The sequence below is a fragment of the Pezoporus flaviventris genome, unplaced genomic scaffold (genome assembly GCF_033815535.1).
Source record: "Pezoporus flaviventris isolate CSIRO_AGI_PZ_B2104156 unplaced genomic scaffold, CSIRO_AGI_Pfla_v1 ptg000020l, whole genome shotgun sequence".
NCBI lineage: Eukaryota > Metazoa > Chordata > Aves > Psittaciformes > Psittacidae > Pezoporus > Pezoporus flaviventris.
In genome coordinates this window covers 7,324,724-7,350,059 of record NW_026892568.1, presented here as the reverse complement: position 1 = coordinate 7,350,059, position 25,336 = coordinate 7,324,724, and the positions used below count along the sequence as shown (strand labels likewise).

Below are 25,336 nucleotides of genomic sequence, written 5' to 3'. Positions count from 1 at the left end.
ATGGGGAGAGGCTGAAAGACCTCAGGTTTGTTATTTTCTCTCCTGTAGAAGCTCAGAGGTGGATCTGGGTGCAGCCTTTCCCTGCCTAAACAGGTGTTATAGAAAAGATGGAACCAGGCTGTGTTGAGAAGCTCACAGTTTGAAGATGAGCAGCTGTGGCAAGTTGCAATAGAAATTATACCTGGACAAATGAGAAACCCTTCACCACTAGAGTGGCTCATTACAAGAATTAATTGTCCAACTCTGTCCCTGGAAAGCTGTAGATTTGATTAGACTAAGGCCATGAGCAGCCTAGTCTGACTTGGAAATTAGCCCTGCTTTGAACAGGAGATTGGGCTAGAGACCTTCAGAGGTCCCTTGCAAGCTCAGTTTCTCTGTGGTTCTGTCTGAGTGATATGCAAACCCAATTTTTGCTTGACTTCTAAATTAGAACTGAACCAAAAGTGTGTCTGGAAATATGCACTGCAGCATCTTCCCGGTGACTTAAGCTTCAAAGTGTGCATATCTTCCACCAGAAGTATAAATATCCTAATTGGCTGTGGGGATTGCTTTTACTGGAGTGATGGGGAAAGACCCAACTGGGATGCAAATCATAAGCAGCTAGGCAAGAGGAACTAGAAAAGGGATTAGTTTTGAATCTCCCTTCTATGGAAGAGGGGCCAGATCTGGAAATACAGTGATTCACGTGTTTTTTTTTTTTGCTAGTTCAGTAATCAAAATAGGGGAGGAGAAGGAAGTACCAATGACATTGCTTTTGCCTACTGTACTGGCAGAGAAAACCAGGCTGAAAAAGGTCTGTTGGGTGGTTCAGGTGGTGATTACCTCAGTTTCTCCTTGAGGTGAGTTATACTGTTGTCCATGCTTGTATGTAAAGTATTTGAAGTCAAAAAATGACACAGGCAATCTCTCAGATGCTGCCTGGATTCTTCCTTGTGGATCTTGCTTTTTTAATGTAAAAAGTTGACGATCTTGGCTCTCAGTAAATCAACAGGAGTTTGAAAACTCTCACCTTGTTATTCTTTTAGATGTATTTAAAATACAGGGGCATCCCCAAGTTAAGTGGTGTTCAGTGTCATAGTGTGAAGAGTTGAATTGTACAGTTGGGGCTACCATGATTTAGTGGGTTATTAGTGCCAAACTCCTATAATCTATTTGAATGTAAAATCTGGAGATGCTGATAAAAGAACAGCAGGTTGGCAGCTTCTCTCCAATTTTGGGCCTAGTTCTTAAAAGACAATTAAAAAAATGGAATAATTCAAAGGATACTGAGGCACTGAATGTCATAGCAGGGTACAGGGAGGAATTGAATTCCTACTTCTATAGTTTGGTTCCCCAGGTAGACAGGAGGGAATTCCTCGTTTTCAGTCAGATTATATTTTCATATAGGCAGAATTACAAGTATATTATCATCTTTTCCTTGCAGTACAGGCAGAATCACTGAGGAGAAGTGAGAAAATATTAGAAATACAGGTGTGACAAAACAAGACTTTGCACATTTTCCCTCAAGACGCTTTACCTGGCACCCTGCGAAGTTGTTCACCTCCTTAGAGATAGTGCCTAAATCAACATCTCTCCATCCTGCTGGGAGCTCTAGAAATAGCAAGAGTTTTCTAGGGAATAGTTTGAAATGATTTGATGCTGCTTGTCTGTTCTCCAGTACTCAACCCAGAGAGAACTTTTAAATAACTAGGCTCGTGAGTTGCATTTTAGTTGTGACACCTCTGCTGCAGTTTCCTGGCATTGCCCACTGTCCTTTGTGATGCTCTGTAAAAGCACAAGGCGAGTACTTATCATAATCAATAAATGTACAAAATTATTCAAATGTGGATCCTGTGAACAGTTGTTTAAAATACATAAAATACAGTGCTGGCACATCAGCTAAATACTGCTACTTGTTTCCATCACATAGATACCTAATACACTTTACATGATAGGCTGTTTAAACATGGATGTCTGTAAACATTTGTTTGTAGGAATCTGTTGAATCTATTTTGGTGGCTCTGTTGGATGTCCTACTCCAAATGGCATCATCCTGTTAAGAATGGTAGTTGAGTAGATGAGGTGCAAGGTGCCAGCTTACGAATATACTGTTTTTTTCTTTCCATTTTTAAGTGGGTTATATAGATGAGTGTCTTCTACAGCAACCAACCTATGGTAGTACATTGTGAACCTATTGTAAATGCTTTAAATAGTGAGTAAAATCAACTTCAGCTTGCTGTAGACTAAGTGCTTGATGAGGTCTTTCACTGTAGGTGTGCTGTGGTTTTTTAGTTCATTATGTAACTAAAGAATATGCCAAAAACAGCTTGATTCTCATCAAATTAGAACATGTTCCTTACTTTGATTTTGGAAATAAATGTACAGTCATGTTAATGCAGCTTACTCAGAAAAACTGTTGGCTGGTACATGCTCTTTATTCTGCTTTTTGGACAAATTTTGCTATCTAAAAATATGCTTCTATTAAAACCCCTCTATTTACAAATAGAAATCAATGGACAGATGTGGTCTTTTGTGGTTATATTTAGGTGTTTGCGTGTTCTAACCAGGTGGTGTTTTGTGAGTTTATTGTGTCTTCCTTAATAAGGTCATTCCTTCAAGCTCAGCATGGGAAGTGCTGTAAACTGTAACACCTTTGGGTCTGAATATAGCTCCTGACTGTAAGTTCACGTTTGTTTGGCGCATTTGTAACCTATTCCATACCCTTGATTAGTCAGAGCTCCTGGGTTTTGGGTGGTTTTTGGTTTTGTTTTCCAAACTTGAGCAACATTTGGGAGCACCATTTCTCTGCTGTACTTTGAAATCTGTACTTTAGTCTTACCTGAGTAAGCTGTCCTTACCTTTTTTGCAAAAGATGCCCACAGGGAAAACAGTGTATTAAGGGGTTGCAGTAGTGTAAGAAGGGAGGTAGTTTAATATGCTTACATGGAATATTGAAGAAATTTTCGAGTATACATTTTATATTTCCGTATTTCTGATATTTGTGCCTAAGTTGTGAAGGTTACCTTCTCCCTGTCCTTACCCCACCCCAGCAGTAAAACTGTGGTTGCTCATTGTTATGTGCTGAGTTTTTTAACTGGGCAGTAAGAAATCCAACCAGTGAAAGAGCGTCTAAAGCTATGTCCAATTACTCCCACATTTTACTGAAGTTGAAATAAGTTTGGTCTGAAAAGCATTCAGTTATATTTTCATGTATGCAGTAGCCTTGTGTCGCGGTTTAGATTTACGATTAGGCACACTCTGGTCAGATTTGTTGGTATTTCAAATCTTTGTGCCCCATATTTGGTGCCAAAAAGAACTGCTGTGGTTTAAGCCCACCTGGTAACTCTGAACCACAGCCGCTCACTCACTCTCCTTTTTTTTACCCCCTACTCCCAGAGGGATGGGGAGGAGAATCGAAAGAACGTAAATCCCAGGGGTTGAGATAAGAACAGTAACTAAGGTATAACACAAACCCATTACTGCTACCACCAGCAAGAGGAGAGAATACAATTGTTCACCACCTGCCCACTGATACCCAAATGGACCCAAGCAATGATCTGGGCCTTCCGGGTAACTCCCCCCAGTTTCTGTAGTGGGAATGCCATGCTGTGGTTTGGAATACCCCTTTGGGTACTTTGGGTCAGGTGTCCTGTCTCTGCTTCCTCCTGGCTTCCCATGCCCCTCCTCACCAGCAGAGCATGAGACTGAAAAGTCCTTGATTGGAATAAACATTACTTAGCAACAACTAAAAACATCAGTATTACCAGCATTGTTCTCAGGTGAAAGTGGAAAAACACAGCACTGCACCAACTACTAAGGAGGAGAAAAATGGCTGCTACAGCTGAACCCAGGACACCTTGTAAAACATAGAGAACAGGTGACTAAAGTTTAAATCTGTCTCTGTATCAAAACAGATGGTGATCACTTACAGGGATTTTTATTTAATCTTCAGCAAAAGGGTGTCTGTAGCTACCCTCTGCATGCACTTGAGCAGTGTTGTCAGGAGCAGTCATTAACTGAAATGTTCAGGAAACATTTTTATTAGCGAAACAGCGGAGACCTCATTCAAACTAAAGCAGTATAAGCAAAGAAATAAGTTGTTACTGAAGATACTAGAAAACCCTAAACCACAAAACCCAACCCAGAAATTGGTCCATTTAACTTTCTTGCTGAAATGCATGTGCAGTTTTTTGGCATAGATTCTGTTCCTAATTTAGTACATGGAGCATGTTTCAGAAATAGGTCGGCTGTTAAATTCGGACGTGGTCCATACTGAGAAGTAAGACTGAGAGAAAAGGAAGGTCATTGTCAATTCTTTCTTTTTCCTGATCCTTGGGTGTACATTGTAGGAAAAAAGAATCACTATGGTGCACGTGGCAGGAGATGTCACAGAAATCAAATGCTGCCTTTGTTCTATAAACACCTTCAGATTGATTTGAAGAAATGCTTTAAGGCTACTCCACAACTGAGTGTTCCAATTCTTACATCACTTTTCTCTGGAAAAATATAATAAGCATAAGTAATCACTTCTGTTTATGGTCTGTATCTTGCATTCATACCTGTGTTTCTTAGGCATGCTGTTGTTTCCTATCTTTATAAAACTAGATCTACCTAGAATCACCTTAACCTTAGAAAATGTTATGGGTTTCTTTGGTATTGTGTTGGTGGAAAGTTCTTTTCATCATGTGGAAGAGGTGCGTGAATATAGTTGTGGGTTTAATGCTGGGTGCAGTCTTAACAGCTTAAGGGAAGATATTAGAGTTGTTGAATTGCATTTTTATAGATGCTTTTTCGAGAGAAATTTAGGTTTTTCTTGTTCAGTCTGTTTATTTACTGCGAAGTTGTAAACAGTCTGTTTAACTGGGTTAAGTTCTAAATGCTATATACAGAGATGCAGAACGAAAAATACCCGAAAGTGCATTCATTGTGTTTTGTTTTCCAAATTTTTAGACAATTGCACATTGTTAATTTATCATTAATCTTTAAATTTGGCATGTAGCCTTTAGTAGGATAGGAAGAAGGGCTCTTAAATTCAGCTCTGAGAAAAAAATACTTGAATGTAGTGGTACAACAGCAATATACTCCTTAAATGACCAGAATTAGGATTGATAGTTATTTAATAAGTATTTGAAGAGAAATCTTATCTTCTAGGTAGACCACTCTGTGAAACTGGGTAGACCTCAAACTGGTCAAAATGTATGCTCCCAACTACTTGTGACTTGTTTATTTACTGAAGCTGTTCTTTGGCATCATAAAACAGTCTTCAAAGTAGGACTTGTTTTAGGGATAGTTGCAAGATCAGGGTGACCTTCAAGAAATTTAGAGGCAACACATAAACTGTGCTTGTTATAAAGAATTACATTTGCTTGTATTTCTTTCCCAGTTTTCAACCTGCTTACTTGGGGGTCTTTTTCTGGCCACATTGCTCTTTCTGTATGAGCTATAAAATGAAGATGGTTACAAGTGATTTACTGAACCTTTTGATTTTTAAATTAGGTTGGGTGATAGGTGCAAGTTATGCAGAAAATCTGACATTCTGTAAAAAGTGGCTTATATATTTGTGTTTTATTTTTCAGCTGTACTTTCAGGTTTCCCAGCACAAACATCAAGATAACATTCACAGCTCTGTCCAATGAAAAGAGAGAAAAACAGGAGGCCCCGGAGTCCCCAGTGAAGCCTGTGCAACCCCAGATCTCTCCCTTAACAATAAACATTCCAGACAACATGGCTCACCTGATCAGCCCTCTCCCTTCTCCCACAGGAACTATCAGGTATTTAAACCCTGCACATTGGATATGGGGCAATGTATGGTTAGCAATATGAGGCAGCTTTCTAATTCATTTTAAGTATTTTGTGTTTGTGGTAAAAGTTTAGTTGAAGCTCAGCATTACCTGCCTTGGAGACAACCACCATTCTGCTAAGTAATGAGATAATTACATGAGTAGCCTTTACTATTCAACTGTAATACGTGTAACAGTTTGCTCAGGAGCTTGGCATTCTTAGTACAGCAAAGGAGGGTATCTTTGTCTTGCATTCCAAATGATTTGGATTGCTTTTTATTCTTGCATGCTTATGGCAAGACTTTAAATGAGATAAGTCTAAATAATACCATTTTAAAACATTCTGCTCAGTCACTGTCCCCTGAAGTTGATAATCAGAAAAAAGGTGGATTTTTTGGTTATTTCGTGGTTTGAGCCCAGCTGGCAGCTAAGTACCAGCCATCCACTTGCTCTCTCCTCTGCCTTCCCAATGGGATGGGGAAGAGAACTGGAAAAAGTAAAATATAAAATATAATAATACAACAACAGTTATGGTAGGAGGGAGAGAGAGGAAGGAATAAACTCGCCCCCTGAAAAAAAACCAAGTGATGCAGTTACAGTTGCTCAGCACCCACTGACTCATGGCCAACTTATCCCCAAGCAGTGATTGGCCCCTCCTGGCTGAATCTCCTCAGTTTATATTCTGGGGGTGATGTTCTGTGGTGTGGAATATCCCTTTGGGTAGTTTGGGTCAGTTGCCATGGCTGTGTGTCCCCCTGGCTTCTTGTGCCTGTTCTCACTGGCAGAGCATGAGAGTCTGAAAAGTCCTTGATCAGGGTAAGCACAACTGAGCAGCAACTAAAACTTCAGTGTGTTATCAGCTTTATTCTCATACTAAATCCAAACCACAGCACTGCACCAGCCACTGGGAAGAAAGACAACTGTTACAGCTGAAACCAGGCCAGGTTATCATTAGTGTGCAAAACAGACTGATCCCTTACTCCAGAAGATTTGTGATTAAGTATTGGTGGAAGTAAACAGACATTTTACTAAAAATACAATGAAAGAAGTGGAGCTTAGTGTAGGGAAGTGTGCAGGGGAGGTTCCTGTATGTTTTTAACTTGCTATGCTGCTTCATTTGGTAATTGTAGTTGTTGTCTTACTTGTTCTTCAGACCCAACTGACCATAAGCAGGCTGTCCTCCTAAACTGGTAAAATCAGTTTAGATACAAATTTTAAAATTCATAGAAAGTTCAGGAGCACAAATTTCATGTAAAGGCACTGAAAGTTGTGTTTCAAAGTCACTTATGTGCTGTTGAAAGCTTTTTTCTTCCCCCCTCACTTCCTGTATCTCCACTTGAGTGAAGGACTATTAATGCTTGATTTTTCAAACTGTAGATCTTGTTAATGAAATTTGAATATAAGGATAATTGACTTCTTTCATGCCTGCCAAGAGCTTGATCTCAATATTGTAGTGTTTAATGAGATCTGTATAAATGGTGGAAGTAGAGAGAAAAGAGATCTGGACTCAACTGTGTAACAGGTTTGCTTTCTTATTAAATTCAGGAAAAACACATCTTGTCCAAGGAATGACAGAGCAGCTCCCAGATATTTCAGATAATATCCATATACCACCACAGTCTTTTCGTCACTATGAATTTTGTACTTCTCTTCAGGGCTTTCATGCACCTGTTGAATATAGTTTATTACAAAGAAAACCCAACCCCAAAACAACCGTTCTATTTTGAGAGCAAAGCTTGACAGTTTCTCTTCATATCTGCCTGTTTTGTAGAAAACTTGTAAATGTGCTTTGATTATACCTTATGTGTTGCTTTGTCAATACATGCTAAAGGGAGAGGGATGTTGTCGGTTGATATGTGAAAACAGCAGTGACCTATATTTAAAAAGTGAATTAGTGGCACATTTTGGCTTTAATGAAGGATTCTTCCATGCAACGTTTAAAAAACCCAGACTCCTTTCTATAGTATATCATTAGTACCGAATTGTTGGTGGATTTCTCCTGATGAGAAACTTGAAGGGTATTTTATTTCTATATGTTGCCCCATCTACAGTGTCTCCCTTGTTTCTATACATAAAAAAGGAGGTAGAAAAAAACCTGAGAGGCCAGGCAGACAAACCAAACTCGACAGATGTAAATATGTTAAAGCTTTATCCTGTAACTCTAAGTAACGCTTCCTGGCTAAATTTGTTACTTGATGTTTTGAAGCATAGATGGGAGTTAGGTTAAAGAGTGCCTTTGGCGATAAGGCTGGTTCTGGGGCCACAGCAGGCTTTGTCATTCTGGTTTCTAGTTAACTTCTTTTGGAGTTTCTGAGGACTGTGTTGAAATCAGTTACAATATGAACTGCTGGGAAGTAAGTACTTGTCGTCATGGAGAACTGCCAAAGTTTTTTTTGGGGGAAGAGGACAGACCTCACCCGCCAACTATCTCTTTCCTGTTGGCTAAATGGAAATTCTGGAAGAAAACAGGCTTTGTGCAGTGGTGGTTCCCGTGACTCTACAAGGCAGGGGACAACCGTGAGAAAGATGTTACAGTAGGATAAGAGAGAATATATCTTTATTTTTCTGTGATAGCAAAAAGGGAGGTATCAAGAGATGCTGCTTTCGTTTGGCACTATCGTTCACTTCGTAGCAGTGTAACTGCTCTGTTTTCCTAATACTGTGTTAAATTAGATGAGTCAGTGTTGTTGCATCCCATGTATAGAGAAGTTTATGATGTTTATACATATATATGTGTGTGTATGTGCATATACTTGTAAACACTTAATGTTGGGTTAGATTTAAATAAGAATCAGAACTTTTTTCCTAACTGCTTGCTATATTTTCTCAAATGTTCAAAAATACTGTGCAGGAGAGATGATCTTTTCTGTGCAGACTGAATACAAGCATATGGCAGAAATTTCATGCAAGATGTGTTTCTTATTTCAAATGAATGTCTTAAAATTTGTGGTTGCCTATTTAGTTACAGTGGACTTTTCTGTTGGCAAATCCCACCCAAATTACAGCACAGCCTAATAAATCAGTTAATCTTTTTCCCTTTGAGGAGGAAAACCTGAGCTTCATTTGACAGGTTTCTTCCTGCAGTGATTTTTAATTCCCATGGATGAGTTAGAAAGGCTTGGAAGATGGGGTTTATAATGGAAATACTGACAGACCCTTAACTGTAGCCTAGATGCTCTGGCAGTGGGCTTTTCCACAGTAAAAGCTTTTTGATTAGATATAATGTGGTGATATACTGTATAACAAAATAGTAGGATCTTCTTTTTATGCTCTACAGTGCTGCAAATTCCTGCCCATCTAGCCCCCGTGGTGCAGGCTCTTCAGGGTACAAAATGAGTCGTGTAATACCGTCTGACCTACATTTAATGGCTGATAATTCACAGTCAGAGAATGACAAGGAAGCATCGGGTGGAGATAGCCCAAAGGTAAACACGGTTTGAAATCAATCCCATAAATTACATTGTGAGTGAATGTAAGACTTCAGAAATTTTGTTTGCTAAAGTAGATGCAGTGTGTCATCATTTAATATTGCAGACTTTAAAAACAATTGGTAGATTTTTGTGATTAGAGACGAGATTTGTTTATGTATCTATTTATTGATTTCCCTCTCTTTCCCTTTGGGGGAGGGTGTGTATGTATTTTATCCGTGGGTCTGTAGGCTGTTGAAAATTCTTTGCTGTTGAAAATCCTTTACTGTGGTATGTGTCTCCAAATTTTTAATGTTCCTTTTTTATTGTTATCTTTTAATTGGAAGAGCAAAATCATCTTAGCTTCTTTTCTGCCTTAAGATTTTGACCATTCAAAAATGCCTTAAGTTAATTGTATTTTGTAACTTTTGATTTAGAAAGGGGGGGTATATTTTCAAAGTTTATTGATGCAGACTTTTCTTTTTGTTGTACAGGATGACTCTAAGCCACCTTACTCCTATGCACAGTTAATAGTACAAGCAATTACAATGGCACCTGATAAGCAGCTTACACTAAATGGAATTTATACGCACATAACTAAAAACTATCCGTACTACCGGACAGCAGACAAGGGCTGGCAGGTAAATTGGCTTTCTGGAATTTTTGTAATCCTGGCAGCTGTAAATGCTCATAAGCAGTCAGTTGGTGAGCCCAGCACCCCTTCATAAATAGAATCTGTCAAATGAGTGTGTTGTCTCTTTCCTGATGCAGGTTCTCCAGCCACATAGCCACTTTACATGATTTGGTATTTGAAATGTTGCTTTAGTCATGGAATGGTATCTGTAAACCTCTAGGAGTGATGAATACAGACTTTTGGGGAAGAAAAGTCCAGTTGGCACTGGGGATTTGAAACTACGTATGCTATCTAGGCATGTAACTATATTCTGTAACTTACAATTGTGTAAACATCCGGATTATTATCTTGAGATAAAATTAAGATATTAAATGTTACAAGTTCAGTTTTATTTGAAAGCCATGATCTTAACCATGCACTACAGTGAAGGAACAAGCATGTATTATCTGTCCTCATCTTGCACTGTTGTGTGACCCAGGCTGTTTGTGAACTTAATCTGCATGGAGTTACACCAAGTCTTTCCATTCTGCAGAATTAATTTCTGCTTTCTTTTCATTTTTCAAAGAGACCAACCTCAGCATTTGCCAGGATGACTAACAGAGTATGAATCAGTCTGGCACAGACTTCCCAGATACACATAAGGGTTCGGTGCCTTTGCTGCCGTTTTTAGTTTCAGCAAAGGACAGAAGAGCACAAGTATCAGGACTGGCCCGTTTGCCCGTTTAACATTCAGACTGCACTGTCAGTCATGGGGTATCAGTTTCACTGTGTTGCTGGTTAGTTCAGTCATGATCTGCAACAGAGAGGCATGCTCTGAAGTTATTTTCAGGGAAGTAAAATTTGGAGAGACTGGGGGAGGGGAAGAGTGCTGCGCAAGTAGAAGACTGGAGAATACATGCCTGCTCAGGAGAGGAATAGGTTTTTAATCTATTAATCAGATACATATTTGTCATAGGGCCTAGATGAAAGTTGAATTGCTCTTAGAGGAATTCCAAAGTTAGTGGGGAATGTAACTGTTCCCAGCTTTTTGCTAATGGTTTTGGTAGTAAAAGGGCATAGCTGTTGTGGCTACGAAGTGTCTTCTGTTTCCCTTTCACACATAAACCATGCAGAATCCTGGCTGCAGTCACACTAACAGCTTTGTTTTAGCGAGAAGATTCTGTTTATAAAATGTTGGTGTGGTTTTTGCTTCCTGTTCTGAAATACCTGGTGTATCTGTGTGCGTAGTGCTCCTTGATGTAAGCATTGTAGAATCAAACATGCACATACATTATAATGAATGGTTAAAGAGTTCTGCCTTAAAACAGTGTATGTGTTTAGATGTATCATACTTCATAAAGCCAAGGTGATAGACACAGCAGACATGGAATGTTATAAAATAATAAATTAACACCTATTTGTAAAAGCAGTTGGAAAAACTGAAAATCAGATGCTGTTCAGTCACTTGTCATACAGAGCACTGCTCTAACACCCACAGGCATACCTCATGCAGGAGTAGCTTTGCTACCTTTTATCCATCAGGTGTTAGATTACGCTTACGGTGAGTTATAGATGTTTTAAATAATAACTGAAGGTATATATGTGTATATTATTCAAAACATAGAGTACAAACATGTGTATAGTATCCAAATCCTATACTTTAATAAATAGTACTGAGGTATTTATGGCCTTTAATATATAGAGGTCTCATTTCATTTTGTTTGGCACTTGAAGGCTCCTCTTTGTGAACTTACTTTAGCAGGTACTTTTGGATCTACTATTTCATTCTCGCATATGGAGAAATAAATACAATTTATAAACATGTTCTTGGCAACTTTCTAGTTCTGTTTCAGTTTTTGGCAGGGTAAACCATTTCTGGTTTCATCAGTTTGCATTTAGGAAACCATACATGGTTATCATTGCTTTAAGTTTTCCAAACTTGCCATCAGGGTCATGGATTCAGACATTTGAGCAAGATTTGTATTTGCTTTTGCAAATTTGTAAGAGCTTTTGTTAACTTAAAGCTTCTTCTCTGTGTTCCCCTTCAGGTGTTTCAGTATGTATGCTTATTGTTACTTGCTTTTTGTTCAGTGATAATGTTTAGAGAGATTTGGGGGTTTGTGTATCTTTAAAGAGAATTTATGTGTGCAAAGCTAAGCATAGATACAGCCACTTCAGGGTGTTCAAAGTTCTCTGCATCTCTCTGATCAAAGAGTTGTGTGTGCTACAGCAAAGTGAGGATGAAGTAATGTGCAAACTGGAGTGCAGTTACAAAGATCTCAATAAGAGCTGTTTTAGGACCTCCTGCCATTTGTTGTTTTTCTAGACGCACTAAATCCTTGGCTCCTCTGGTGAGGCAGACTGGACTGTGGGTGAACTCCCAACAATCTAGCTGCATTTGGAACTTGCCTTTAACCTTTTCTTTCTGTGTTGTGGAGCAGTAAGATTATCACGTAAGATCAGAATCAGTGTATGCTGTATTTTACTGCCCCTCCTAGAATGAACTGACATTGACACCTGGGGAAGGGTCGTGTATGAAGACTGATACTTTTTTTCATGCTGCATTATGCACAAGTATTTGTAGTGTTCTAACAGCTCATCGCAATCACTGTGTTTCTCATCAGAGAATTAAATGGGATTCCTGTTATTGCCTCATTAGCGTACTGGGGTTTTAACTGTTGGGAAAGGTTTGAAAAATGCAAGAGTCCTTTCAGATTTATGGCACTGCCTTTGTAGTGCTCTGAGTTCTGTTGAATTAAGAGCTGAACCCCGAGTCTCCTGTAGTACAGACTGCTGCAGTAGGCCACATTCTGACTTGGAAAAGTTATATGAATTCTACATATTTTTTTATGTTCCATAGAATTCAATACGTCACAATCTCTCTCTGAATCGTTATTTCATCAAAGTACCACGTTCCCAGGAAGAACCAGGCAAAGGCTCATTCTGGAGGATAGACCCTGCTTCTGAAAGCAAATTAATAGAGCAGGCTTTTAGGAAAAGGCGGCCTAGGGGAGTACCTTGCTTTAGAACCCCTCTGGGACCACTCTCTTCTAGGTAAGGAAAAACAGATGAACAAAAAGACTATGGCTGTTGTTTAATCTTCAGGCTGATACAGACTTGATAGTTTTGGATACAGTCACAAGTTTAGTAATTTAATTATAAGCAGACTCAGTGTTTGAATTCTGTATGATTGACTAGGAGGCTGCCTCATACACTAGGCTTGTTTTTATTGCTTACCTTTTGTGTTAAAGAAGTGACTCGGTTTGCATAACTGTCAGATTGTTAATGTAAGCAAACCTTGCTGTACCTTTGGTTTTTGACAGAATTCCTAGTTCTAATTTCTGACTGCCATCTACTGCATTTTAAAACTGTTTGCAAAGAAAATTACCAAATACTGGCTACCATGTTATTGAACTTAGAGATGACAATTATGTATTTAGATTGATAATGTTTGAGCAGAATCATGATGGGGAAATAGGTGGGTTTAAATTATTCCCTCTGTGAAGTTACAGCCTTTCTGCTAGTGCAGATCTTGTATTACTTGCCCTTAGACTGAGATTTGCTTATCGCTCTTCTCCATCAGAAGAAACGTTCATGTTTCACACATTGTTGAGTCTTCCTAAGAAGGCATCCAGCCACTTCTTCTCCGTTAACTGTACCTGAAGTTTGCTTTTAAATTCTGTCCCTGTTTAACAAAGGCTTTATAAATGCTCATCAGAGCTGCTTTGGGTTGTAACTGTACTTGCCAGAAGGCAGAGGTGCCCTCCTGTGGCCAGTGTGTGTTATGGTCTCTTTAGAGGAAGGTCACTGTCTGTCACAGTTCAGAAGTTAAAACACATCAGCTGCTGCTTTCATTTTTAAATACAGAAGTGCCCCAGCTTCTCCTAATCACTCTGGAGTGTTGTCTGCACACTCCAGTGGAGTCCAGACCCCCGAGAGTCTGTCCAGGGAAGGATCTCCAGTCCCAATGGAACCTGAGCCTAGTGCTATCCAGCCAAAACTAGCGGTAATACAAGAAGCACGATTTGCACAGAGCGCCCCAGGTGAGGAATCCTGAAATAAGTGTTGGGCATTGGAGGTGGGAGAGGGCTAATACATAAATACTACCAAGGCTTCGCATGTACACCAAAAAAGGGTAGATATTAAACCTGTTCACATTCGGAGCAAGTCCTCGATGAACACATAGACATGCCAGGGAAATTCTGTTTGCATATGTAAAACTGTTACCTGTATGCTGTTCCAGCACCCTTGACCACTTTGTTACTAAGCAGGGATTGCGCTTCTGTCCTGTGCAGGACTGCACTGTCTTGTAACAGTTGTCACTTCCTTTCAAAACATATTCTTTCTGGTTTAGAAAAAAAACAAACCCAAAAACTTTGTTACATGGGTTAAGAAATAAGCGTATGTATTGTATGCATATGTGGTCATGTCACCCTTTCAAAGGTGGAGATAAAAGGAGTTGAAAGGATAAAGAAAGGACAAACTTGGGTGATAAGAAAATTGCCATTAAAAAAAAACAAAAAAACATAACAAAAAACAAATGACTCACCGTGAGGCATGATGGCATAAGGATGTAGTTGTTTAATTGCTTTAGTATATACTCTTGCCATCCATCCATTTTCTTGGTGCTGTTGTGGTAGTACAGAAGTGTCAGTGACCATTCTGTGGTGAAGGCAGACATGTTCCTAAGCAGAGACACCAGCCTTTCCCCAGCCTAGGAAGCTGAGAGTTTTACCAGTGCAGACATACTCCACACAACATCTGAAGCACTTGTTTCCACCTAGGGAAGGCAGTTTTACTAAGTGAGTATTCAACATAGCTTTGGTAGTACAGCTGTATGTGGGGAGAGGTGGGAGCTTTTGCTCAAACAGGGTCTTACTGAGTGAATGCAGCACTTAAATGTGTGGCTTGGAATAGCCAGGTGTCATAATCTTCATTGTCCAGTTACATCTTTTGGATCATTTGGGCTTTAGTGAAGGCAGTTGTTAATCCTCTGAGGCCTTAGTGTTAAGTTTAAAAGAATGACTGGCTTAAAAGCAATGATTAAAATTGACAGCCTAATTTTTCTCTCTTTCTTGGTAGGATCACCTCTTTCTAGCCAACCAGTTTTAATTACTGTACAACGGCAGCTACCACAAACTATTAAACCCGTCACCTACACTGTTGCAACTCCTGTGACAACATCAACTTCCCAGCAGCCTGTAGTTCAGACAGTTCATGTTGTCCACCAGATACCAGCTGTGTCTGTCACAAACGTGACTGGATTAGCACCAGCAAACACTTACACTGTAGCTGGACAGGCAGTAGTCACGCAAGCTGCGATGGTAACCCAGCCCAAGGTAGAACCTCAAGAGAATGGAGACCACAAGGAAGTAAAAGGTAAGAAGCTGTGGCGTTAGTTGTTTTGCTGGCTGTTAATACTGAAGGATGATTATTTGAAACTTCCTTCCAGATAAACGCTTGAAACATTTAGCTAAAACTGATGATTTTGCATTGTAATTTCTCAGATATTTTGAGCTTGTAATAAAATATTTTTTCACTGAAGGTTGAGTAAAACCAAATGGTTCTTTAACTCTTTCTTGTTTTTAACGATGATTTGTCTTGTGTTTTTCAGTTAAAGTGGAGCCTATACCTGCTATTACTCATGCTACAATTGGAGCTGCTAGTCGTATCATTCAGACATCTCAGACAACCCCCTTACAGACAGTTACTATAGTGCAACAGGCACCTCTAGGTCAACACCAGCTACCAATAAAAACTGTAACACAGAACGGAACGCACATAGTACCCATCACCACTGCGATACAAGGACAGGGCAATGCTGGTATGTATGCTGTGGAGATGCTCTACTGCTTTGTCTGTGTTAAAAACTTAATAACAGCACTGGTCATGTGTAGTTCTGTTCTCATTACTTAAGTTTTAAAAATATATAGATTACAGCCTTATAAGGGATTGTTCCCTCCCTGTCAGTAAGAGCTAGTGATTCTCTTAATTGATTACTTGAACAGCTATTTATTTTCTTTGTGGTCATTAAAGGGATGTACTTAGTGACAACCTGTTCTCCCTCGTCATTAAACCCAGTATACAAGTAAGTTTTAAAAGAAGTTCCTGTAAAACAGTGCTATTAAAATAATAACTGCTCCCAGATGATTTGTCAAGAGCCAACCAACAGGGAAACAAGACAGAACTTGCTTGTGGGTTGGCTTTTTGAACTGTTACTTTTTACTCTCTTTTTGTTGAACCTGCACTAAAAATGACAAAAAGTTCTGTGGGATTTAGAGATTCCTCTTGTCGGAATTCACCTTTCCCCTCACAGGCTCCATGGTCTGAGTGGGTAACAGTACCTCTTCATAATTTTCATCCAGTCACACTTGTTCACAGGGCTTTCAGTTTTGGTTGACTTTGCAGAGTGTGCAGCTTATTCTGACAGTTTCACTTTGTGATGTTATCTGGTACTAATAGGAGCTTTTTTATCATAAAATATATTTACAGAAATAGTGTTAGGCTACCTTATATCAACTTACTACATGCATTTCTGCTCTAAAGTCTTTCTAATGGAGTGAATTATCTGCTTTATTTCCTTTTTATTCTTCCATTGCTGGCATTTATAGGTCAGTGTTCTGTCTGCTTCCACTTCATTTCCAGCTTAAGTAAAGCAAAAGCAGTTGCTGTCAGACTTTACAGGCTTTTCTTTGTCAGAAGGGATGTATAACTTGAGCCAGTAGTCATGTGAAATAGATAGAAAAGTTATTTTTAAAAGCAGGAAATAATGCTTTTTGTTTTTTTTTTTCCTGGACTCTGTAATTTCAACTGATTTCAGCATGTTTTCCTTGGTAGAGAAGCCCAGTGCCTTCTAGGCCTGTCTAAGAAATGTGGCCTACCATAGGAGTAGAATTGTGGTGCTTTTCTATAGTAAAAAGCTGCTTTCAGATCTTATTCTCAGCAAAACAGTTTGGCAGTGCTTTTGTACTAACCGTCAGTTTAACATAAAGACGTGAAGTTCAAAGTAAATTCAGTTTTCTTACTGCAGAATAACGTAACTTGATATTTTTTGTTTCATCTTTCAGTCTAGATATCAAACATCATTGTTCTTTTGTGCATCTCATACTTCCACATATGGGTTATGGCAGCAGCCAGCAAGTCACTTTCTACTAAACAGACCCTGGAGTGAATCAATGCATTTATTAATGCATGTTTGAAGATGAGGGTTAACTGTTTTTATTTAAGCAACAATAAATCTGCAGTAAGGCATTTTATTCAGAAGCAGCTATCTCTAAGGTACCTATGCCAGAATTATACAAGGAGTAGCTTTTCTCGTAGAAGCTGAATGACTGTTGAGATACAAGAACCATTATTTTGTTATTTTACAAGTTACATGTTGTTTTACAGTTGGAGCAAAGCTTTTTGCATCAGGTAAATATTTTCTCAAGTCTACTGGTAAAACTAAATACCAACCAGTTTGGTTACATGCAGAGGTGATATTGCAGATATGCTAGGATAACTTACTGGAACAAATACAGAAATGAGAGTTCCTTATGGACTTCATGTTTTAGGACAATACTGTAATAAAGGCAGCAGAGCTGAGGAAAGGGAGTGTGGGTGTAAAAAGGAGACTGCTTGATAATGGTTAGATAATTTTTCATGAAGTGCAGTAAACAAATATATCATTAGTATTTTGCATTATTTGCAAAGACATCGGAATTGTTGATTTAAGAAAAGGTTGATATTGAGGAGCAGACTGCTGACAAGTAGAGGGAGGGAACTTTTGGATTTCTTGGAAGGGTTAAAGGACTGGTCTTGCCCATTAATAGTGACTTTCACTATCTCACCATGGAACGAGAAAGATGAAAATCTTGTATAGGGTGTTTGAAATATATACACCTGTTGATCTAATTTAGTTGTGCTCTTGAATCTAATCAAATGGGTCATTTCTTAACACTCATACTTTTTGAAGTGCTGCCTTTTCCTTACACGGTAGGTCAGGGCCTCATTATCTGTCAGCGAGGAATCACTGGGTGATGTGACTTGTGTAGCTTGTGTTAAATAACTGATGGCCACAGATGGCTATGTCACAGTGGTGCACTCCTTCAGGCTCGGTAATGAGTTCTGCAGTGATCTACAGCCTCAGCCAGAACCTATGAAAAGGGGATCTTGTCTTCTCAGTTCTGTTACAAATTACAGGGTAGCTGTGGCTGTACAGTGTAGCTTTCAGCCATTTAACCCCTCTGTGTCTTCAGCTGCCCATAGGCAAACCAGAGATATATCCCCATTCTCCTACCTTTGTCCAAATCTGTGTGAATGTGATTTGGGCAAATGTCCAAAGCTTGTACAAAGATCAAACAATTGGACCTGAATCTCAGCTGGGATTGCAAATACCCCACGTAGCACCAATAAAGGAATTCATGGTTGTACTGAAAACACAGGTTTGCTTTCAGCATCTTCTGTTTGAGGGGGACTAGCGTGCTCAAGTTCTTCATTGTGTTTTCACAGCTGCTGCGAGTCCTTTGCATATGTTGGCGACCCATGCATCTGCCTCGGCCTCCCTCCCAACCAAGCGTCAGAATGGAGACCAGTCAGAACAGCAGGAACTCAAGCGTATCAAAACAGAAGATGGAGAGAGCATAGTCATAGCTGTTAACGTGGACACCCCACCTGTGGCAGTGAGTGATAAAGGCAGCCAGAACTAGAAACTTAGGGGAGTTTTATTTTTTTTTTCCGTTCTTTTCTTTTCTTTTTTTTCTTTTTTTTTTCTTTTTTTTAAGAAAAAAAAAAACAAAACAAAACTCCATGGTGCCAAAAGGAGACACTTAAATATAACACCTAAAATGTTGGAACATGTTCTCACGCAGTGGGGAAAGGGGCCCTGTGATCAGACTTCAACTTTCAGCACTGAAAAAAAACCCAACACAGGTGGCCTTAAAACTTGGTAATTTAAAGTCAAACTGCAAACCATCTTGTTCCAGAGGCTGTGACCCCCGCTCCTCCCTGCCCCTACCGAACTGTGCACACTGAGAAATCCAGTGTTGGGGAGGGCTGCAGCTTTAAAAAAAATCTCTATCAGATTATTTTAAGGACTGAGTATCTCAGTGTAACGGCAGCATGATAAGCGCTTAGTGTGAACTGGTTTCAAACGATTGTATATTCCTCAAAGGGAACAGAGGCAAGGAGCCATTTCCTACATCTTGGCAGCTAGCCTTTCATAATGACCTACCCGATGCAGTTGTTGGTAGATATGCAGTATTTTGTTGTTCACATGTGGAATTAGAAATTTTTGAGGTGTATTTTCATTTCTTTGCAAAACAATGGGGTCTTTGACATTTCAAATCACTCCATTTCTACTCCGGAAACTTTCGAATCACACAATACTTTTCATGTGAAATTTTGTTTGGTAAAAACTGAATGTAGGGTTTTTTTAACCAATGGAATGATTTACTTTTGTCTGTCCTGTTCAAGTTCAGATAAAGCTACTTTATTACATCTGCAAATTTTCATATTTTAGCAGTTGCCTGATAAATTTAATCAAATTTTATTACCATGTGTAGTGATCAAATGCTTCTTTGGGCTTGCATGTAACTGATTAGAAATTACGATGTAAATGAGCCGTTAACTGACGTAAAGAACTGCTATGAATTTGACCAGAGCTGCACTTACCTGTTTCTCTTTCTGCTACCTTTTGCTGTTTGTTACTTTGTGTTGACTTTGACTGTCCCTGGCATATTTTTCCAGTCTAAAGTAAAACAAGAGTCTCGCTTAATATTGTGTATGTTTAAGATAACAGACTGTTCTTCATTTAGAAAGATGAAATTCTTTATCACAAGTCCTTTTAAAAAGAGTAAAAATTATCTTGTCAGAGGTATATTCGATATTTTTAAGCTTAAGCACCCATCAGTAGAACTTAATCTGACCAGTCTCTCCATCACACTTTTGATGTCCTACACTGACCCCTCAGGGTCTCCAGTGAGCGTAGCTGTTGTGGTTTTCTAACAGTGGCTACCATGTTATTCTAATATTTTATTTTTTTTTTAAGTGTGTGTTCTGCAGTTGAACATTTAAAGCTGTATTGGTAATTTCTCACTTTAATCGTGGTAATAGATTCCACTTTACATTTCAAAATTAAATTGCAACGTAAGGCTGCTGTTCAGTCTTTAATTCACATTAACGTCTTATCTCCTCATGCAGTCAGGTGAGTGGAAGCTGCATCGCTGGCTTCAGTTGAATCTGATTCTCGTCATTTTCTGTACTAATGATGCATTATTTATATTTTCCTTTCCCTGTATGAAAGGAAAGATTGTGTTCTCATGCTGGACTGAACAGTTTGAAGTGGTTTATTTAGGCAGCTTTTGGGAACTATTTACCTGAAGACCAAATATGAGAAATCTGTACAAGTTTTGTGTTCATCCACAAAATGGAACTGTTACAATGTCTCTGCAGATAATACATATTAAAAAACTATGAAAAAAACCACCAACTCTACACAAGCTGAATTTATAACAGGCATTGAAAAAAAAACCGCATAACCTGGAAAAGAAACATTTCTGTAAAACTGCAACGTTTTCTTTAGAGGTTTTAAAAATAAAAAAGTAAAGTTTTAACATACTTTTTTTAAGAAAAAAAATCCAGTACTAGTAATTTAATTTGGTGTTGAATGAATTGACTAGAATGTGGTTTATTTTCAGAAGTGAGAATCTGTTCACAACTAGGGCTAGGTGAATAATAGTGTATAAGATTTTTTAAATAAAATTAAATTTTATTCAGCAAACTAACTAAGTTGACATTACTGCACCAGTGTGTTTGAAGTATTTATGTGTATTTTGGGGCAATTAATCCAATTTATGTTGGCAGTGCCACAGGAAAAGCCATCAGACCAAACAAGCCAAGGTGTCCTCACTGTCAGGTAATGATAGGCAACATCCTTGGGGCATAGGGGGAGGTGGGAGTATGCTGTGGCCTGACTTTGGCTGGGATGGAGTGAAGTTTCTTCCTAGTAGCTGGTAGAGTGCCAGGCTTTTGCTTTAGTCCAAGAATGATGTTGAATAATGTTGCAGTGTGGTGGAGTTTGATGCTTCTTGGCGCATGTGGAGTTTGGCACAAGAATGTGTACTCTGTTCAGGTGGATGAGCCCTTTGGGAAAGCTGCGTGATGGGAGAAAACTGCTTATGCTCTTCTGTAAGAATCACATCCACTGACCCATGCTTTGGGTGGTGCTAAGGACACTTTGACAGGACCATCCCCAGTGCTTTTGACGAGTGCAGGGTTCTGTCCTGCTCTGTCCTGACTAAATTGAATCGTTGGGTCGTTAAGACAAGCCTGTTCCCTAGTTTGTCAGTGTAGTGATGAGCCTCCCACCACCAGTCCAGCGGTGGTGAGCACAGGATGGCAGAGGCAGAATGAGACTCTGGTTGTGCTTCTGCTTCTGAAGTGATGCCGATGACCTTTCTTTAAGTGGTGTGAGTGTGCTGCTCATCCTGGACACCTGCAGTCAACAGGATCTTTCTTTTGCAAATGGAAAATTTCTTCAGGTGATTCATGTACGTAGAGATTTGACCTTTCTTTAGGAACTGATACAACCTTTGCAGTTACCTTTGGTGTTTTGTGATGCAAGGTATTACTCCCTTTTGTGCTCCTTCTCAGCTGCCTGTTTTGTGTTCTTTCTGTTAAGAGTCAGCTTTTGTGTCATCTTTAAAATGACTTTGAGAAAGACTCAGAATTATAATGTACGGAAGACCCAGTGCTCGTGTCTAGTGACAGAAGTGTTTGTCTCTCCACTACCAGCATGTGCTGTCCTTACACAGACCCCTCTCCCTGCCTGAGCCAGCTGTGTGTAGCTGGTTTGGGAGGGTGGCAGCATGGCCAGTGGGCTGCTTCTGCCTTTGGACACCACAGTTCTGCCATCGTGCTGGGTGCTGTAACAGCAGCTGTGAGGGCATTGTATGACCTGGAGTGGTGACACTGAGTCTGCAGAGCAGAGGTGGGCTGCAGGTGGAGTGATGTCAAAGGCTGGTTTCTCTGGGTCACCAGGGTTAGTCTCAGTTCTGAGCCACTGCCACTCATTATAATGATATAAGAGACAAACTAGGAGAGGGAAAGCATCAGAAGTGAAGTTTTAGTACCAAATAAGAACAGCTATTTTAGTCTTTCAGTGCACAACCTACTTGTAAGAATGAACAGAAGAAAGTGAGAGCTGTGTTTTACCACGGGAAGAAAATAAGTACCTTCCTTTAGCCTGACCTTCCTGTACTCATTGTAGTCACCTAGAGAGCTATAAAAGCAAAGCAGTGTATTTACCCTGATGCCAGCAGCTGGTGTTGTGCCATTTTAAACTGTGCTGTTTCATGTAAGTACCTTGTGCCATGCTGACCCCAGAAGCCACAAAAGCACTTCTCCCTGAGCCACTGCCCCAGGCTGATGGCTGCGCAGAGGCAGCACAGGGCAGTGCTGCTTTTCTGGCTTTTAACATGCAGAGTCATGTGGAAATGTTGGGGTTGAGAATGACTTAAATCCAGAAGTGGAATTTGATGTTTCAGCCATCAATTTCGGATCTATGGTTTGTGTCTTGGTTTAATTTCCCCCAAAAGATAAATTTTTATTGGTTGGTTGCCATTAATACAGATTGGGTTGGGATTTATATAGTTGTGATTTTGTATATATATGTTTGTTAGAGATAAATATCTATATAGAGTATATTATATCTCATTTACAGTAAACTGAGTGCTGCTTTCTAATAACTTGGCTGACCCCTTTCTGTACCTGATACAGTTTTACATTCTGAGAATTCTGTGTTGGGCCTGGCCCAAAATGAGTTGAAAAAGGGAATGGCTGCAGTTTGGAATTACGTGGGCTGCTTTTAATCATCAGGTTCTTCTTGATCGTATTTGTGGACTGGCAGATGAAAACAAGCTTTGCTCCTGCTTCTTTTCTTTCCCAACTATTAATCAATTAAGAATTATTTTTTCTATCAAAGAGTCTCATTCTTCTGGAGGTTGTGTTGCATTTGAGGCTGATCTCAGGTACGTGGCAAGGGAGTTCAGTGATTTAACAAAATGCTGGTCACAAGTGCAGTGATGGAGCCCAGGTTGCCACACACTTAACAGATTATTGGTTTTTTAGAAATCACTCTAGTGAGAGCCGCACTGTCTGGACTCGTTTCCATGAGTGGTGGTTTGGTTTCTGAGCCTCTTTGTACCTTAGTTACATGCTTTTTGTTTCTGGTCGTTGGGGAAATGCTTCTGTCTGAAGTACCAGAAAGCCTTGCTGCATGCTGGGTCTTGCTTTTCATGTCAAGACTTCCAAGAGCTGAGGAGAAATCAAAGGTGTGCTCCAAAACTCCTGCAGGGGGCTGGAATATTTGAAGCTGAAAGAGCATAACCTGCTCCTTTAAAAAGAACAGCTTGTTGTGTGAAATCCCATGGGATCTCTTGCAGCCAGGCCTGAGGCACTGCCTTATTTGAACACATACAACCTTTGGGGAAGAAGGGGAAAAAAAAGCAGCAAAATGGGGGTACTGAAATGCTCAGCAAGACAGAGGTCACGACCTGTGGGCCTGAAGTAGGACTCACTCCCAAGTGGTCGCTGTTCCGGAGCTGCTGTATCCAGGTCAGTGGTGTCTGCCATGGACACAAGCACTAGTCTTGTGTCTTATGTATTATACCTTTAACAATTAATCTTGTATTTTCTACTTTAAATACATAGAGGTCCTGAAAGAAACACTGTGGCTCCTGCCAGGGAGCACGTGGTTGGTATTACCAGTTGATTCAGTCCTCTGGCTGATCCACTAGTTTTCCCTTCAGTATTTTGAACTGTGGCACAGGTACTGTGGAAAGAGGCAGCAAAACGGGGAGAGAAGGCACTTAGTTATTTTTAAATAAAAATAAATTAATGGTCCATATACTTAACTAGCTGATGCTGATGGAAAGACTTTTTCAGGAATTGTCCTTGTATTGCAAATTCTGCCAGCTCCTCGTGGTGGGCAGATGAACCCAGCGGCACCATGGGCCTGTTTCCCTCCCAGTCTACAGGGACAGCATATGTCTAGCCACATGTTAAACCAGCTGTACTTACAGGAGGAAAGGCTAGCGGAACCCTGGACTGGAACACTTGTGTTAAGCCAAGAATTTGACATTTAAAAACCTATTTAATCCTCTTTAGTTGCACAGACTTGTACCAGCTTACCGTGCTCTCTTTCTATGCTGCAGCTTCCTGTAGAGCAGGGCAACGTTTGAAAGGTGATGGTTGCTCATTCTGGCCTTGCAGACTTGATCTGTATTAAGCCTATGCCTGCCTGGGTTGTGATTTGCTGGTGCCCTGCCCGGGAGCAAGTATACATTCCTGCTGTGTGTCTGAGCTTCACAGTGCACTGACCCTGCAGCCAAATCAGTCCCTCTACATGGTGGATACATGGTCCATCTAATACATGAAGTACAACTTCCCAAACAGGTGATTAAACTACCAGATGAAGATATGTAAAACCTTCAAAGCACCATGCAGAAGCCTTGATGGTTTAGGTATTTTCCCTGCTATTTAAAGCGAGTACAGCTGACTGGATCGGACACAGCTACAACTGTGCCAGCGAGAGGACATCTGTCAGCCTCAGAGGATCATCTCTTGTGTTGTCCTGCTCTGGGGAGATGCAGCCACCTCCAGCTGGTGGTTGTGTTGGTGCAGCTGTGACCAGGGTGGAGCAGCAGAGCAGCCATGTGGTGGTGCAGATGTTGGTGTCAGTACCAAGGTATGTGTCCCAGGCAGCGGTTCGTAGCTTTACTGTCCTCTGTTTACATCCAGCTTCTGTCCTTCAGCAGTGATCACTACTGTTACCTACTTATCCCCCACACCTCTGGCATTAGGGACCTTGGCTGTGGGCATCAGTGAGTACAGCAAAATTAGTCACTTTTATTTAAAAGAAATAACATTACAAATAAGTGTGCAAAACAATTTCTGTGATTATACACATAAAAGCAACATGCAACTTTGACATCAAAGTCTGTGTAGAAGTTGTTAGTCCTTAGTATGTTACATGACACTAAACGAAACTTGTCAAATTTAGTGTGCAGCTAAACAACCTTAGAGGGACCTAGCGTGTGTGAAATGGGATTCTGAAGAGGAGGCCTCCCCTTCCCTAGGCATTCTGTGCTCAGAGCAGAGCTTGTATCTATCTTGGCTTCTTGTTTAGCATCTCGTGCCTTAGTTCAGCAGTAAATATGTGTTGGCCATGTAACAAGTTTTGGGAAGGAGTTTACATGTCAGTGGGTTTAGTCTCGCCTGACTGTCCCTAGGCCAGCAGAACTTGGTATACAACATCCCACGTGGAAAGAAAAAAAGGAAGGGTGGCAGGTTTAAAGCCACTGCAGACAGATGCTTCATGCCCCCTGGTTCAGTGACCATGCTGGAGATGATGTACCCCATCACAGCATTCCAGAAGCATCCGAACAGCTTGTGCACTGGTACAAGGGTGGCACTTAATCCAGGAGCGGCTGTTCTGTTGCAGGAGGAATCACTCACCTCCACCGCTCCAGGAGCTCCCAGTGTCTGAACACCCTGTGTGCTAGTACCTAAACCCCCCT

At 40.1% G+C, this 25,336-nt stretch overlaps 1 protein-coding gene across 3 annotated transcripts in view; it reads left to right on the top strand.

The window, feature by feature from the left end:
* FOXK2 (forkhead box K2) overlaps nucleotides 1-20,542 on the top strand; it is a 71,612-nt gene extending 51,070 nt beyond the window's left edge. For all 3 annotated transcript variants that reach the window (XM_061455604.1, XM_061455606.1, XM_061455605.1), the window contains 8 exons: nucleotides 5,556-5,750; nucleotides 9,037-9,184; nucleotides 9,661-9,807; nucleotides 12,640-12,833; nucleotides 13,647-13,822; nucleotides 14,862-15,158; nucleotides 15,394-15,603; nucleotides 18,270-20,542. In XM_061455604.1, coding sequence (XP_061311588.1) covers nucleotides 5,556-5,750; nucleotides 9,037-9,184; nucleotides 9,661-9,807; nucleotides 12,640-12,833; nucleotides 13,647-13,822; nucleotides 14,862-15,158; nucleotides 15,394-15,603; nucleotides 18,270-18,466 — 1,564 coding nt within the window. In that variant the 3' untranslated portion in view covers nucleotides 18,467-20,542. The remainder of the gene's footprint in view (nucleotides 1-5,555; nucleotides 5,751-9,036; nucleotides 9,185-9,660; nucleotides 9,808-12,639; nucleotides 12,834-13,646; nucleotides 13,823-14,861; nucleotides 15,159-15,393; nucleotides 15,604-18,269) is intronic.
* The last annotated feature ends 4,794 nt before the right edge of the window (nucleotides 20,543-25,336 follow it).